A 14678-nucleotide genomic window follows, 5' to 3' on the forward strand; every position below is an offset into this window, starting at 1 on the left:
TTATATACATCATACATTTACAACTACGATTTAATATGTATATTAATTTACTAATTTATTTGAGAAACAATCGAGTATTTTTCGTACAATAAATAACGTGAATTTCAAAGAGTTGAGCTCCAGCTGCGAACTTGTATTCCTCTTCCCCGTCTGCCAGATGTTGTTAACGTTTGCTAGTAATTAGCTGGACACGCAATCGCTCTACTGACACTCATTTCGCGTCTCCCAGGTGGCCCAGACTTATGGGCCCGGCCCGGAGAGGTCATTGCCTTGACTCCTGTTTTTGGTAGTTTCTTTTTCAGGGGTGGTTTGCACCCGCCCGACTCCTGAATTGGACAGACAAGTCGGCTGGCTGCCAGGGATCAGAGATGGCAAATGTCCAGGTACCAGGACAATGGGCCCAGCTGAATGTGGTACAATTTATTGGTAAAGTATTTAAACTTAACAAAAACAAATAATTATGAAAATAGCATGCTTATGACTTCATATATGAAATACAAGGTTGCAGATTACGCTATATATTTCTTGCTCGACTGTAATCTTTTTCTTGGTTATACATCCCCCAAAGATAGCCCACCACTGGCAGGGATCTAGGAACGCTATGCTGTTTGCATAGTGCCGTAACCACCACTATCCATTCAGTGACGCCATAGCATTTGAATTTTCCCCGGAGCAGCGGCAAATACCCCTAATGGCTCATAGCCGCTTGGCGTGCGCACAGTTCTCGTCGAGCGGTCGTGTCGTCTGAACGTCTCCAGTTGCGGCTTTTCTTTTCCATCGGGTCAGACACACCAAGCTAGTGCCAAGTCCTACAGAACTGAGCGATTCGAGTCCAAAAATGCGCACTCAAGTGCTAAGTTTTTGTTTAGCAATTTTGCTAATTGTTTGTCTGTTTTAAACAAAAGACGTATGTAATTAGATGCGGCTGCCAAGTGCTGCGGATCAGAGATGGGGAGCCGGCCGCAGAGGATACGTCGGATTGGGGACAGCCTGCAGATGCTAACCCGGGAAGCCAGGAGCGAAGTGGTGCGCTGCGAACGTAAGTGGTTTTATCCAAAAAATGCGTATACGCCCAGTAGAACATGCTTAAATCATCCAAGCTTAAGTGCTGAAATCACTGTAAAAATATTTTAAATAACTTTCAAATGATGGTAGTGTTTAAATTGCGAGCTTTTTTTATAAAATAAACTTTACTAGCTAAGTTCGTTTCCAATATGATTGATCACCATCATAACTCACCTGGAACCTTGTAACTCTGTAATATATTCATGTACGTCGCATTATCTGCTGGGGATTTGCATAAGGGGACGACGTCATCGTCAGTTTCAACATTGGGACAAGGAATGATTTGCTTGTTTATCTAACGGTGGCGAAGACCTTATTATGTTATGACATGTGTGGCTGTGGATTCAATAGAAATCGTCAGGGCTAAAAATGTTTATCGCCTGCGAAAGGCATTCTAACCAGAGGAAATAGTTATTATGGTTTCTATTGGGCGCAACTCGGTCTATAAATAAGTTCCTCGGGTGGTAATTGTTTGGTTTAGGTTAGCCAAGTTTAATATGAGGTGTTATTTATGGTTTCAAAAGAGGCTTTGAGCGCGATAAGCATTACTTAAACAAATTATAGATTATAGAGCAAGTCATTTTAATATTTGTTGCTAACTAAGAAATTATGATATCTACTATATGATTCAAAATATGATTAATAGTTTTTATGAAAATGACGAAACTTGTATATGCGATAAGACCCTCAAAACTTGAACGGCTCCCAAGTGACGAGCGTTATTGTTAGATGGAGTTTCGCGTTTAGCATAAGGAACCAGAAAAAAAAACTAGATGCCTGCCAGGCACGCGATTTGCAGCACTCACATCGACGAGTCCTTCAAAGGCCTTTTGGCCGCTAATTAAGTTCACCTTGGACGTGAAAAAGCGGCGTGTTCTTTCAAGGTCATCGGCGATAATTGCGGCCATGGCAACTGCCCAAAATGCCGAAACAATGGTCTTGCACACAGAACAGGATATTTGTGTTTCTATGAATATCGGATTAATGCGCTCCTCTGATTGAGGCAGCTCCATAATGGAAGATACAAATCGAACTGTGCATTTGTATATAAATAAACATGAAGGGAATAACGAATTTTGCAAATAGCTGAAAGCATTTGATGGAGTATAAATTCGTAAGCGTAGTTAGCAAGGAGTACACAGAAATAAAACAGTGTTACGCACTTTCATTAGTAATAAAATAATCTGCAAATATATTAAAATTAAAATTGTTTCGTAATTTAAACTACGCTTCAAAGTTATTCTCAAAACCCACATTCGCACCAATTAGAATGTAAAAATAAAACAATGAATTCCCATCCCACGCACGCCGTTTGTTATGAACAAAACAAGAAAACAAAAAACAAAACAAAAAAACAGTCAACAACAAACACGAAAGAACCAAATCAAAACAAAGGCAACCAGTTGCAGATTTTCGAAATCAAAACAAAACTGAAGAAGCTCGCTCCGGAGAGCCGCCTTAAAAGCAACAAACACACAGTGAACTTGAGCTGTAGATATCGCTCTCTGTGGAGCGAATGAGAGCGAGAGCAAGACGAAATCGGCTGGAGAATTATAGACTGGCATATAGTCGCCTCAGTGTCTGAACAACAGTCACGAAAGTCGGACGTAGTGAGAGCGCATAGAACGCATAATCTGGAACGGTTTTATATCTTTTGGATGCGTGCCCGAACGTCGCGTGGATTAATTTCGTGTTTGGCAATTAACAGTGCCATCGCTTTTTAAGCAAATCAGTGATATCGAAGCAGTGTAAATAACCCACATAAATGTCAAATCGAGTATAAGGCGCCCACATCCCCCCCTTCCCCTTTCCCACCACAAACCAACCCAAAACTTGACCTTGACTCATGTGCTCAGACGCCCATTCCGAACGACTTTAAGCCACTGAAAACACATATGTACATATGTATGTATGTTCGAGAACGAAAAGGTGTTAATTACGTATAAGTAATGTGACAGGAAAATAGAAATGGAAATTGAAAGCCCGAACAACTGCCGGACGCGCCAAATGTAAATTGATAGCCAAAGTGTTTCAAATACAATTGCTACATTCGCTTGGATATCTTTCATATGTACAAACAAATACACCCGCACACTTTCGGTAATTTCAAATCAATTAATCTCAATTATTTCGATCGGTCAAGTGAACAGAATCGAGGCGAAAATCAAAAAGGCTGCGCGCTGCATTAAGTTTGCTGAAAAGTGGAAGCTAAATCTATGATCGTAATTTCTTATAAATTTCTGTAAATCCCTCTTTTTGCTAAATAAATTATTGCCCTCATGTTTCGTAGAAATCACATAAGCTAAGTAAATTCAAAGTGCAAGCGATAAAGACCATTTCCCGATAAAAAGGCAAATGAACAATGTTCAACATATTTGTTATTTGTGACCAACCCTAAATTACATACAAAAGAAAAAATTGCAAGATTCTGACAAATTCTAACATTATTTTCCTAATAAATGTTTATGCCTTATTTTTCATATCCATCAGACACGTAATATAATCCCAGCAAGATCCATAAAAATCGCGTTTGGAAAACAGATGTAAATTAAAAACTATTATTAGAAGTTTTGTGGATAAATTCCAGATAAATGTGTTGAAAATATGTTTCGGATGTGATAAAATTAAAAAGAACAAACCACAATCAAAACTAACATGCCAAAATGGAGCTGATAAAAAAATACAAGCAAGGAAAACTAACCACCAGCGATATTGGCCATCTAAATCGTACGTTATACATAAAATATTTTAACAATTTAAATATGCTTATTGTTTTTAGCATAAATACTGAGGGCAGCCCTTGGTTCCTAAAATACATTTTTGGTGTCGGCCTTCGGAGGGCTGAAGAAGGTGAAACCTAAAATAAAAAGCAAGATCCATAGAAACATTTAGAAATTCAGAATGTCGTACTGTGAAAAGCCAATTGGTTAAATTTGAGGTGAACTGTCTGCTGCTATTGACAGCAAATGTTCAAGTCAATTAAAGATATTTCACGGTTTCGTCCATCAGTCATGGAGGCTGCTTTTTGGGGGCGCGTCTTTCAGCATCAATAAACCGATTGAGTATATGTATTCGAGTGTTTTGAATGTTTCCAATGGGCAGAGACCGACCCAATAAATAATTCGATATACGTGAATTCACAGTGGGAATTCTGCTCTTCAACTTGTATATAAATTCATTATGTTTTTCAATTCAGCGGACATAGATTAGAGCTGTTGTAACGTTAGTCGCAGATAAAACACAAGGCCTGCCATCATTTCCAACGGCCACCTAAATTGGCCAACTTTATACAGTTTTTATAGCATCAATCAACTCATTAAAGGTGCTAAATTGGCCAACAGCTTTTTTGGCCCATACGCTAATATAAACTTCGTTGTGTTTGAATATAAACAATTTCACACTTGTGTCTAGCTGGGTCTGCCGTTCTTCATCCTATAAATGGGTATAGTTCATTTGATGCAGCTCTCATCTGTCGATAAGTGGGGGAAAGTTTATTTGAGTGGGCGAAGTTCATAGTACACATTCGCCATGTGGTTCCTGTTAATGGCATTAACAAATTGGCTAAAGTGCCAAACTTCCGGGAGCCGTCGTTCGTAAACAAACTTTTAGTCAAGAGTGATAGGATAATTGTTAGCTGCTTGAAATGCAAAATTCAAAGAAGATTTTTGAAATGAAATTTTAAAAAAACTAACTAACTTTGTTGGTGGAGATTACATCCGAAAGCTATTCTTAATATTTATTTATAGTTTTCTCTGTGGAGGCTTCGCCTCTTTTGGGCCAAATTCAGTAACGAAACCTGGCCAAAAACGATTGAGCTAACGACTGTCGACTTCTCGACTGCCGCTGAATATTATTTACCCATGTTCCGAAGATGAGAGCGAATTCATGATGGAAATGATGTCATTCCGTTGGTGCCACTTTGCGACTGATCGTGCAACGCGCAGTAAATCGCTTTGTATATATATATGTATAAATGAGTCGGTGGCCGGCCAAAAAGCAGAAAAACATTCCGCTTAATGCGTTCAAAGCACTTGGGGCATGAAATCTGCGGTAGCAGCTCATCATCTATTCTCTCTATAGACATGTAAAATACAGCTGTCCATTATGAACCATAAAATGGAATGGTAATATAACATTTGTAATTCCCCTGATTGACATAGGACTTTTATTATGCACACCGAGCATAGTCGTATATTTATCCACGAATCTGTTTATTGACTCTGCCAGCGAATTGCTTTCTCTTTATTTCGAACAATATGCGGGAATATTTGCATCAATTGAAATGAATTTTATTGGGAGGCAGTCACGGTATCGACGTCATCTGAAAATGTTTCGCCCCGACTCGTTAACCGAGCTCTAAAACATTTGGCATGATATCATACCGCCGATAGAAACTCACACAAAAGCGTTAATATACGAAGACCAGTTCACAGTTAGCGGATTCTTACACAAAACAAACAAACGCAACAACAAACTCAGGCCGAACATAACTAGAAAGCCATAAATTATCGAATGTCTAACCTTCAATCACTCGAGTTTTCCATTTATTCATAATTTCGAAATCCATTGTTCGCAACAGTGCGTATACTTGATCCACGGCTCCTGACAGAGCCATAAATCGTTGTTTTTCCAAATGCAGCCATGTCTATTTGCGATCCATTAATTTCAAATTCAAATTTGTCAGCGGTCCGTTTGATAGAACAACATGTTTGCAATGCTAATGCGCGCCAGAGGTTAAAAGTATGATTTCATTGTCTGATTTTTACGTTTGTGTGCCATATTCAAAATGCAAAATCCAAATTCAATAAGAGAATAAGAAACTAAGCAAATTCAGACTTGGTTTTTGAATTTTTGTCCAGCTGAGATCAGGAAAATAGAATGAATATTTGAATCACTTATTACAGATTTCAAGGTTGCCTTAAATTAACGAATAATTCTTACAATTTTTAAAGTATTGATATTATTATAAACTTGTTTTTTTGTTTTCTATTTAGATATGGTAATATGTCTCATGGTCCTGATAGCAGTATTCTCCATACTATGGAACATATCGCTGAACATGATATCGGGCGATCTGTACGAGGGAATAGTCAGTGCCAAACTTATCTTCCGGGAGCGCAGCGTTGATAAGATGGATGAGTCCAGCAAGGAGATCCTTCATCGGGATTTCATCAAAGCCACCCAGTATGTCTATGGAAGGCAGTATTCCGTGCAGGATGTCACACCTGAATCGCTGAAGAGCGAGAGCCGTAAGAAAGCCTAAAAATTTACATTTACTTTATAATCAAATTATATTCTTCTTAATAGAAATCTATAAGTTACCGCATATCTACGAATCTATCGAGAATCGACCGAAATTGGAGCGTCTCATTGCGGAAAAGAAAGAGGAGGTTATTTCTACCACGACGACTCCTCCACCGAAGATCACTTTCAATGCTGAGGCGGATCGACACTTTTTGAGCACAAGTAAGAGTAAAACAACACAATTATTTTATTTTGTTAATAATAGGTATCCTTTTACCGAAGTGTCCATCGATGTTATGGCCACTCTCTGGGAAAGAGGACCGGGAGCTCAGTTTGTCTACGTATTTCCCCTCATATCAGAGATCGTGGCCATTATCTGGACAGCCATGTGTTTGATTTACCAGACAGGCAGCAAAAAGAGCTCGTGAGTAAATAGGTAACTTATGCTCCTATCATTTAATAACCGAATAATATTTTTCAGAGTTCTGCCGAAGCCGTGGCGCATTGTGGTGCCCTCCATCGTAATCTTCTCGGTGATGAGTTTGGGCAGTGTAATCTACACGATCCTGACCCATGGTCACCTTAAGCGCCTGTGTGGCCAACTGAGGGAGAATCTCACAGATCCTACTGCCATCACCTGCGGCGATGCCATCGCCCTGTTGCGTCCCATCATCCACGACCACAACGTATCCCATGATACTTATCTGGAGCTCTTCCGCTGCAGCTACGTGATCGGCATGGTACTGTGGATTGTGGCCCTGCTGGTCATGGTGCTGCGTTATGTATTCGCCGTGGACTTCCAGCTGGTGGACATTGATGATATGTTCGATAGCGGACGAAATGGCTCTGCACAAGTTCAGATTCAACCGGTGTACACTGAGGTAGTGCAGCAGAGCAGTCCACAGCACCAGACGCAGATGTGTCCGAGATCGGAGGATGACTATCAGAGTGCCAGGTCGCGATTGAGCGACCTTGCGGTGCCACTTCTGGAGGTGCAGAGCCAGTCCCAGGTTCCGCCAACGAGCTTGGCCTAATCCTGCGGCTAGCCAACAGATCAGCAATCTCAGGTTTATTTTTATACGTTGTGTTAGTGTTTAGTATATCTAACGACTAAGGAATATTTTATCATCTAACCCAATGTAGGTTAAGTTTTAGGGGACCCTCTATTCGAGAGTCCTCGATCAATCGATATTTCATTGATAGTCTTCACTATCCTAGCTTAGTGAACTCGTGCCTCGATATCAAATATCTAAAATGTGGCTTAATCAAGGCTATAGAATATACTACAATACCATTATTGTGGCCCGAATCGAATTTATGGAACATAAATACTCTTGGGCTGATGAGTTCAATCTGAGCTCGATATTCCTGGTTAAGCCACATTGTCCAGCCGATTCCTTCGACTATAACCTCTGGTAACTTAAATCCATGAGTTTTATTTAAAATGCAACACAAAACCGAAAACAAGTGCGAATAAAATACAAATATTGTGTATACGAGACAGGAAACTCTTCAAGTTCCAGCTTAAAGCAGTTTCATGGTGATGGTCTTGGTTTCCAGATAGTTATCCAGTCCGTCCTTGCCCAGTTCCCTGCCAATGCCAGAGTGCTTGTATCCACCGAATGGAGTGGAGGGCAGCACGGCGTCATAGCAGTTGATCCACACGGAGCCGGCATCCACATTGTTGGCGAACTTCAGGGCCTTGTTGATGTCATTGGTAATAACGCCGGCGGCCAGACCATATTGCACATTGTTGGCCCTATCGATCATCTCCTCCAGGGAGCTGAACTTGAAAATCGACTGGACCGGGCCAAAGATCTCCTCCTGGGCAATCCGCATATCATCCTTAACGTCCGAAAAGACAGTGGGCTCTACGAAGAAACCGACGCTGCCGATCCTCTTGCCACCAGCCTGCAACTTGGCACCCTCCTTCTTGCCACTCTCGATGTAGCCTAACACCTTGGTCAGCATCTCATCGTCGATCTGGGGACCTTGCTGCACATTCTGCTCGAAGGGATTGCCCACCTTGCGGGCCTTCGCTTTAGCAGCTGCCTTGGCCACGAACTCGTCGTAGATCTTCTCGTGAACGTAGGTGCGACTTCCGGCACAGCAACTCTGGCCGTGATTGGAGAACAGCGCCTCGTGGGTGGTTTCCACGGCGAAGTCAACTGATGGGAAAAAGCAGGAATTAGTAGGTTTAGGGTCTAGATTCAAGGAGATAAGTAACTCACTGTCCGCATCATCGAAGACCACAACGGGACTCTTGCCTCCCAACTCCAGGGAGACCCTCTTCAAGTTCGACGTGGCTGCAGCCTGCATGACAATCCGTCCGATGTCCACGGAGCCGGTGAAAGCCACCTTGGCAATATCAGGATGAGCACTGATAGCAGCTCCAGCAGTGGGACCGAATCCGTTGACCACATTGATCACACCGGCTGGGAAGCCCGCCTCCTTTGCCAAAGCAGCCATGTGAAGGGCAGTCAGAGGAGTCTGCTCCGCGGGTTTCATGATGATGGTGCATCCGACGGCCAGAGCAGGACCCCACTTCCAGGCCAGCATCAGCAGGGGATAGTTCCAGGGTATGATCTGGCCCACTACGCCCACCGGTTCCTTGCGGGTCATGGAGACAAAGCCGCCAGCGGGAATGGTGTCGCCGAAGAACTTGTCGGTCCAGCCGGCGTAGTACTGCAGTGTCAGGATCGAGTAGGTCACATCGAAGAGGGCCTCAGCGTAGGGCTTTCCATTGTCCTGGGTCTCCAAGCTGGCCAGGAAGGCCTTGTCCCGATCCATCAGGGCACAGAGTCTGCAGGGGATTATTAGTATACTTTATTTACGTGTGATTTAAGGGTGAAACTCACTTGTTCATCAGATTGGTGCGCTGTAGAGGACTAAACTTGCGCCATTCCGAGTCGCGATGGAAGGCTTTCTTGGCCGCTTTCACAGCCAGGTCGATGTCAGCCTAATAAAAATTATAGGAATAATCAATTATTATGACTATTTCACCATCCTATCCCTTTCGAGAATGCTGGACTCACCTTATCTCCCTCGGAGACCTGGACAATCTCCTTGGACGTAGCCGGATTGAAGGTGGCAAAGGTCTTGCCCGACACCGAATCAACGAACTCATTGTTGATGAAAAGCTATAAATAAATTAATCAAGGGAGTTGGCACTTAATGCAAAGTAAATGGAACCAATGGAATCTTCCCCCACCTGACAGTAATTGGGTTCGCAATGGGCATAAGTATGCCCAAATTTCGACCACTTTCGTGAAACAGCCAATTGGTGTGCCAGTAATTTTTGCAATTTGTTCATCATTGTTAGCCCAGTTTGTCAGCGATTACTTATCCGCTCAAACAAGTTATCAACCCCCCGAATTGGCCCATTTCAATTTGCCGGGGACACGCGATAATGTAAACACTGTAAAGTGTAATTCTAGTCACGATTTCAAATTGTTGAGGTTTTTAAAAACATTACAAAACTGTTGACAATAAACCAAAGTAGTTTGAGGCTGTTATCTAGTGTTGATTTAAATTATAATGCGGTGTTTGGCGATAAGCCAAACTTCTTAAACTTTGAAGATAATGTAGTCCGCCTATAGTAGTCAATTGAAAACAATAATAAATAAGTGGACTATAAAAATCAGGGAATTATAGGGAGTTTTTACTTTACATATAAAGAATCCTTACTATTTATATTTCTACTAATTGTTTAGTTTTCTTTTATATTTTATTTTTTTATAATTTTGCCATTGTAAATGAGCGTTCAAAGTCTGATCCGTATCAGGAAAAAAAGGCAAGTACATGTTGGACCCCTACGAATGTTTTCTTATCAGCATAGCAAACATCTTCTTAATTATTATTGCTCTATTTTTTTTTTTAAATCTGTTTATTTTTTCGTACCACATCTGTTGATAACAATTTAAGCCCTCTATTTGTGAACAAACTAATTGCTGTTTTTTTGGAAAAATATTCGTACATCTGCATAAGGAGGCCAAAATTGCGAGTATTTGTACATATGTACGTAAATTGCGACACAAACTAGTTTTACTAGGCAGCCTACTTTAAATCATTTAACTTGTATTGCAGGAAGTGCAGGTTCAATGCTACCTAGCTTAAGTGCATCAAAGTAATAGGGTATTGCATTAATATACAGCTGCCCACACAATATTTATACATACTCACTTTTGTGTACTTGGGCTTGGCGTTGGGATCGGCCATATTGAGCAATATATACACGTTCAAGAACTGGAATAGAAACCAGCTGTCTGGGAGACGTCGCGAAACTGAAACTGAAATGCTGCCAGATGCCGATTTATATAGAGCCGATAACTGGCTATCAGCGATTTGTTTTGCACTGCCGTTCATCACATTCTCACTGTGCTTGTGGTCCTCCTCTGAGTTATCATATGCCGGCCGGCAAAAACAAGTGCCCTACAATGTGTACGGATTGTCCATCGATTTTGTAAGTTATAAAGTTTAAACAAATAGTTTTACTAGAAATTTTAGCTAAAATATAATGTTTTATAACTAAATTTAATTTTAGCATGCTTGGTGATATTGATTTATCACAAGCAATTTTTAAACGCACTTGTTTGTAATTTGACCACTGTGCGCTTTTGGGAGCGGTTAGTGTCTTGGCTAGACATCAAAGACGCTGTCTTATACGGATTGTGTCTAGGATGTGGTCTTATACTGATACCCAAGCTTCAATAAATATATCAATGGGTAATATAGGAAATTCGCTTCATTAAATGTAAATAACATAGGTTAAATAGTCTTATTTGCTAATAATTTTAGACACTTGTCGTCTGGATAAGCTGTTTGCCATTGTAATTTTTTATGGGAAAACTTTCGTATTTGTAGGTGCGTTGAACCAGTCCATGATCCAGAAATTTCAGTTTGCTCAGCGACTGTGCAATGTAGTTGCTGAAACAGATCGGCAGCTAAGTATAGATAGATCAATATTGTAACAGACCCACTCACCTGTAGTACTCGTAGTCGTAGCGCAGGTAAGTGGAGAACGGCTGCAGTTCCAAGCCATCCGGGCAGATCGGATTGCCATGGAGGCTCAAATACTGCAGGTTGGGAAAGAACTTTCTGATCAGTCGCATTGTCGTCGGCAGGTCACTGAACTGGAATCGATAAGAAATTGCAATATTTGACGTTCATTTCTAATATAAAGCAATTAAACTGTGACATTCAGTGGCATCACCTCATTTTTGTTGAGCATCAGTACTTCCAATTGTGGCAGTGGGCAAGTCAGTGTCCTCAAATGAGCCTCATGCATGCGATTGCTGTCCAGCACCAAATGACGCAGCTGCTCGAAGTCCGCCAACCAAGACAGATCCTTTAGACAATTGTGACTTAGATCCAGTTGCTCTACATGATCAGCGTGCTTCCTAACTAATTCCGGGGGCAGTGTTCGTAAATTCTTTTGCACCAAAATGAGCTAAACGGGTAGACAAAATAAAATAGATACTACTTTTAATCTTGGCTAGATAAGCTACCTGACTGTCGGTATTTTGAGGCCTTTGCATTGCTCTGAGATAAATCGTATCTGTGGTTAGCGAGATACCTCACCGGCGATCTCCTCGTGAGCAACTGAAATGAGTGCTCGATTGTGCTGCAGTCGTAGCCGAATGCTTTTGTTTTTAGGCTGTCTCTTCATTTTTTCGTTTTCATTTTTTAAATACCCTACATAGATGATTTGTCTTGGCATTTGCTTTTATAAAAGATTTTTGTTGATAATCATATGGAAATGAAACTATAAGTTATGATTGATTAAAATAATCAACTATTATTATTAGCTTTTTGGTATTAGTTAAATATTTCCGAGCATATAAGGTATTCAAGAGTTGAAACCCTAGACTCCAGTAACCAACTCCATATGCTCTTTGTTTGCGTTTAACTTTGTTTGGCTTCTGTGAAGCTTTTTTCCACGACTGACGATTGCTTTCATCGCCTGAACTTGTTCAAGGCGAGAGAGGAAGAAAGACGCTAGTGATAAGTTATCAAGAGTTAAATGACATGTAGATGGCGCCAGCGGGCGACTATGATTGCACATAGAGTATAAGACAAGTGGACTTAAATAGGAGTCGACGTTTAGCAACGGCCATTTAGGGGCTAGTCCTTCGAATGGCTTTAAGCCACTTCAAATCGGAACTGGTCAAGTGCAAGTCGCGCGATAAGTGCTCCACAATGGCAAAGAGCTGGTAAATACATTTTTAATTGCCAGCTGGCCGGCAAACAGGCAAACAGAGATGACGGCCCACTAAAGAGCCGAAATGAAAAGGCAAATGGAAAGACCAAGCGTGTTTGTTAGTGGCCACACTGCGATTGACTCCAAATGGCTAACAAATTGGACTGGAGGCTGGGGGCTGGGCCAACTAGTGCCAAACAAAAGGGGATGACAGCGTAGGTAAACAAAACGCGAGATACAAATTGCGGCTCACAGCATTTAGCCGGGCACTCAATTCAATGAAACCCAACCATACGCACCGGCAGATGGGTAGATACTCGTATACTTTTGCGTATCTTTGAGATACGCAGCTGTTGCAGATCCCGCGAAAGAAAACCCTTTACCCTTTATGTTTTGACCGCTGTCAGTGACAAAGTATTTGCCACTTGCCTTTGTCCGCTAACCATCTTATTATTTCCCCTGCTTACACTCTACTTTTGGCCGTAATAGCCGTGTGTGTGACTCTATATATAGGCCTTTGATTGCCGTGCGTATCAATGGGCATTATAATTCAATGTCAATAATATTTGGGCACAAGTTAAAGGCAGTTGTCCATGGCAAGTGGTCTTCAATTCGGTAAGGCGTTACCCCTGAAAATCCACTTGAATAAATAAAAACTTTGGGGGAGTTAGTCCTGGTATCTAAAACTTTCTTTTCCAAGAATTCCTTTTGCCATTAAAACTCGTAGTAAAACCTTTAATGACATTGTATTTTTACCAACCTAACTAACTGACTAATTATCAGCACTTAATTCTATACATATATAAAAACTAATGAAATATTTAACTTATCCTGAAATTCAATTTATTTTCTTCATTAAATTGTTGGAGCAGACTGGTATTAGCCTCATTAACACTGCCATAGGAACCTGGTCACGAAAGCCAGGTAACCACCCTCGTAAATAAAAAGTACTCGACTTGCTCCAGTTTTAATTACTTCCCACAGGCTGCGAGTGAGTTACATAAAACCGGAGGCGATGATGATGGGTTGGGATAAGCGCCTCGATAATTGTGCTAAAATCGGGTGACCTTGACAAGGCGGCAATGGCAAGCAATGCAAAAATGCTCTGGTTTTCTGTGGTCTCTAATTAACGAGATAATCGACGACGCCGATCGCAGTAATCATCATCATTATGCTTCTCCGGGCTAGCTATTAAGTCACTTAACCGAACGATTTGTCAACGTATTCAAAACGGGGGGAATGCCAGGGTATAGACCATTCATCTGCCATTTGTCATAATTTACGGAGTGTGGGCTGTAGTCCCAGTTAAATATATAACATCTACTTGCGAACTTTTTTTATAAATTTTTTGGAGCATGATTTGCATGTTTGGTTTGCAGTTGCCTTTTTGTTTTCGGTGTTTTTGGTAAAAGTGAAAAATATTCACTTGCTTTGGAGTGTAATATAATTATTTAATATGGTAGTCGGAGCATTTCTCGGAAATCAGTAAATCACTTTATGTGGAAGTCAAATTTTTACAGCCCAGGTTAATTTGAGATTTGGGATCGTAAGTGAGTTTGATTTTTATGTGAACTTACTTTGGTGTAAATTGATTTAAATGGTTAACTATTGAGTAGAAAGAAATACAATGGCATTATCCACCACTGAGATGGGTATCTATATCCACTTAAACCACAAGGTTTGCAGCTGCTTCTACTCTGTTTTTAAGTCAAGTGACCTACGCATTCTTCGCTGGCGATGGAATGCGCCTCTTCACTGCCATTGGCCAACTAATCGACTTGTGGGTTAACATCTCAATGACAAAGCCCCAAAGTTTCTGCCCCTTCGTGTGCTTTTTCTATGGCTTTTGCTGTTCGTGGCACTTGAATGCAACAAGTGGCAAGTCAAGTGGCGCACATCCCCGGTCGCTTCGTCTATTTTAAGCTGCTGCGATGGAAATTCCCCCAAGAGGGACGCAGCTCCCCGGCAATGTCAATTTGAAGCGATCGAAGGGCAACGAAAAAAAAAGAATAAGCCAATGCCACGAGGAGAAGGGCAGGAGATCGAGTATTCGACACAAATCAATAACTCATCGATGGACGTGCTACTACACTGTTGACCTGATTTTCACCAAATTTCGAACCCTCGATGACACAATCTGCGGCAGCTCCTTTGGTCTTTCTCGCTCTTT

General features: G+C 41.2%; 3 protein-coding genes and 1 long non-coding RNA gene across 8 annotated transcripts; 1 reads left to right on the plus strand and 3 right to left on the minus strand.

The window, feature by feature from the left end:
• The first annotated feature begins 778 nt into the window (after positions 1 to 778).
• Positions 779 to 7623, plus strand: LOC6617107. 4 transcript variants are annotated; one of them, XM_032723293.1, is made up of 6 exons: positions 2698 to 2813; positions 3556 to 3792; positions 6060 to 6314; positions 6373 to 6531; positions 6592 to 6733; positions 6791 to 7623. In XM_032723293.1, the coding sequence occupies exons 2-6, from the start codon at positions 3729 to 3731 to the stop codon at positions 7341 to 7343; spliced, it is 1173 nt and encodes a 390-aa protein (XP_032579184.1). In that variant the 5' UTR covers positions 2698 to 2813; positions 3556 to 3728; the 3' UTR covers positions 7344 to 7623. The 4 variants fall into 4 exon arrangements, with proteins under 4 accessions (XP_002041434.1, XP_032579184.1, XP_032579185.1 ...); XM_032723294.1 differs by having other exon boundaries at positions 3653 to 3792; XM_032723292.1 differs by lacking the exon at positions 2698 to 2813 and adding an exon at positions 2838 to 3165.
• LOC116801785 lies at positions 1032 to 2669 on the minus strand. Its single transcript, XR_004362225.1, has 3 exons — positions 1872 to 2669; positions 1240 to 1401; positions 1032 to 1117 (listed from the first exon to the last, which is right to left on the minus strand). It is a non-coding gene; the product is annotated as an uncharacterized LOC116801785 (long non-coding RNA).
• Positions 7624 to 7720: 97 nt separating the features above from the next.
• On the minus strand, positions 7721 to 10597 carry LOC6617108 (aldehyde dehydrogenase X, mitochondrial). Of its 2 annotated transcripts, none has more exons than XM_002041399.2 (5): positions 10492 to 10597; positions 9345 to 9449; positions 9168 to 9268; positions 8541 to 9112; positions 7721 to 8477 (listed from the first exon to the last, which is right to left on the minus strand). In XM_002041399.2, the coding sequence occupies exons 1-5, from the start codon at positions 10525 to 10527 to the stop codon at positions 7834 to 7836; spliced, it is 1458 nt and encodes a 485-aa protein (XP_002041435.1). In that variant the 5' UTR covers positions 10528 to 10597; the 3' UTR covers positions 7721 to 7833. The 2 variants fall into 2 exon arrangements, with proteins under 2 accessions (XP_002041435.1, XP_032579182.1); XM_032723291.1 differs by lacking the exon at positions 10492 to 10597 and adding an exon at positions 9521 to 9640.
• Positions 10598 to 11035: 438 nt separating this feature from the next.
• On the minus strand, positions 11036 to 11923 carry LOC6617109 (leucine-rich melanocyte differentiation-associated protein). Its single transcript, XM_032723295.1, has 4 exons — positions 11817 to 11923; positions 11522 to 11758; positions 11293 to 11441; positions 11036 to 11235 (listed from the first exon to the last, which is right to left on the minus strand). Exons 1-4 carry the CDS (start codon positions 11844 to 11846, stop codon positions 11103 to 11105), a joined length of 549 nt encoding a protein of 182 aa, XP_032579186.1. The 5' UTR covers positions 11847 to 11923; the 3' UTR covers positions 11036 to 11102.
• Positions 11924 to 14678: the final 2755 nt, after the last annotated feature.

This window comes from Drosophila sechellia, chromosome 3R, assembly GCF_004382195.2.
Source record: "Drosophila sechellia strain sech25 chromosome 3R, ASM438219v1, whole genome shotgun sequence".
In the NCBI taxonomy this organism is placed as follows: domain Eukaryota; kingdom Metazoa; phylum Arthropoda; class Insecta; order Diptera; family Drosophilidae; genus Drosophila; species Drosophila sechellia.

Coding starts and splice junctions, on each gene's coding strand:
- LOC6617109 (XM_032723295.1), bottom strand. CDS start 11,846: ATGCAAAGGCCTCAAAATACCGACAGTCAG. Junction 11,759..11,816: donor CTCAAAATACCGACAGTCAG/GTAGCTTATCTA, acceptor CTACCCGTTTAG/CTCATTTTGGTGCAAAAGAA. Junction 11,442..11,521: donor TGATGCTCAACAAAAATGAG/GTGATGCCACTG, acceptor TATCGATTCCAG/TTCAGTGACCTGCCGACGAC.
- LOC6617107 (XM_002041398.2), top strand. CDS start 949: ATGGGGAGCCGGCCGCAGAGGATACGTCGGATTGGGGACAGCCTGCAG. Junction 1,040..6,059: donor CGAAGTGGTGCGCTGCGAAC/GTAAGTGGTTTT, acceptor TTTTCTATTTAG/ATATGGTAATATGTCTCATG. Junction 6,532..6,591: donor TCGACACTTTTTGAGCACAA/GTAAGAGTAAAA, acceptor CTTTTACCGAAG/TGTCCATCGATGTTATGGCC.
- LOC6617108 (XM_032723291.1), bottom strand. CDS start 9,625: ATGATGAACAAATTGCAAAAATTACTGGCACACCAATTGGCTGTTTCA. Junction 9,450..9,520: donor GCGAACCCAATTACTGTCAG/GTGGGGGAAGAT, acceptor ATTTATTTATAG/CTTTTCATCAACAATGAGTT. Junction 9,113..9,167: donor CGCACCAATCTGATGAACAA/GTGAGTTTCACC, acceptor AATCCCCTGCAG/ACTCTGTGCCCTGATGGATC.